The 1,160-nt window shown below is 55.8% G+C and overlaps 1 protein-coding gene across 1 annotated transcript; it reads right to left on the reverse strand.

Moving 5' to 3' along the window:
* Window positions 1-361: 361 nt before the first annotated feature.
* On the reverse strand, window positions 362-847 carry LOC138369561 (uncharacterized). The gene has a single exon (XM_069332979.1). It carries the CDS (start codon window positions 845-847, stop codon window positions 362-364), a length of 486 nt encoding a protein of 161 aa, XP_069189080.1.
* Between the last annotated feature and the right edge of the window lie 313 nt (window positions 848-1,160).

The following is a 1,160-nucleotide window of genomic DNA, read 5'->3' on the forward strand; positions in this document are numbered from 1 at the left end:
TATTTCCTTTTACTTTAAGATTTTCCCTATTTCATTTTCAACTTTTTTCTTTGGTATATAATTCTCTGCGTTTCTCTCGGTCTTTCCTTCATTCTTTTCCCCCCCCCCCCGGGGCCTTCCCCCCTCCTCTCCCTTTCTCCCCCTCTCCCCCCTCCATCCCCCATCCCCCATCCCCCCCCCCCTCCTCTCCTGGGATCCAGCCTCCAGACCAGATAATGCACTTTGACATTTTCTTTAGAGTTTTGGGAAGCTTGGTGGGTTGGTTTGGAGGAATATCTGTGATTTGGCGGCCCCGCGCTCTTGTAAGATTTCGACCCCCCGGGGGCATGTGGTTTACTTCGACCCCCCGGGGGCATGTGGTTTACTTCGACCCCCCGGGGGCATGTGGTTTACTTCGACCCCCGGGCATGTGGTTTACTTCTACCCTCCCGGGGGCATGTGGTTTACTTCTACCCCCAGGGGCATGTGGTTTACTTCGACCCCCGGGGGCATGCGGTTTACTTCGACCCCCGGGGGCATGTGGTTTACTTCGACCCCCGGGGGCATGTGGTTTACTTCGACCCCCGGGGGCATGTGGTTTACTTCGACCCCCGGGGGCATGTGGTTTACTTCGACCCCCGGGGGCATGTGGTTTACTTAGACCCCCCGGGGGCATGTGGTTTACTTCGACCCCCGGGGGCATGTGGTTTACGTCGACCCTCCCGGGGGCATGTGGTTTACTTCGACCCCCGGGGGCATGTGGTTTACTTCGACCCCCGGGCATGTGGTTTACTTCGACCCCCCCCGGGGGCATGTGGCTTACTTCGACCCTCGGGGGCATGTGGTTTACTTCGACCCTCGGGGGCATGTGGTTTACTTCGACCCCCCCGGGCATGTGGTTTACTTCGACCCCCCCGGGGCATGTGGTTTGGTTCGACCTCCCCGGGGGGCATGTGGTTTACTTCGACCCCCGGGGCATGTGGTTTGGTTCGACCTCCCCGGGGGCATGTGGTTTACTTCGACTCCCCGCATTATGAGGCCATGAATTGTGCTTTCATCTACGATCAGTTCGAATTTGCTTTCAAGCAAGAACAATTAGTAAATAAGGATTTAGGAAAGTTTAAGGTTTATGTCTTCTGTGTGGTAAGAGTCTGTTGTATTTATATATAAGTAGGAATCCC

This window comes from Procambarus clarkii, chromosome 29 (assembly GCF_040958095.1).
Source record: "Procambarus clarkii isolate CNS0578487 chromosome 29, FALCON_Pclarkii_2.0, whole genome shotgun sequence".
NCBI classification, from domain to species: Eukaryota; Metazoa; Arthropoda; class Malacostraca; order Decapoda; family Cambaridae; genus Procambarus; species Procambarus clarkii.

Excerpts from the sequence above, each read along its gene's own strand:
- LOC138369561 (XM_069332979.1), bottom strand. The coding sequence starts at position 847 with ATGCCCCCGAGGGTCGAAGTAAACCACATGCCCCCGAGGGTCGAAGTA.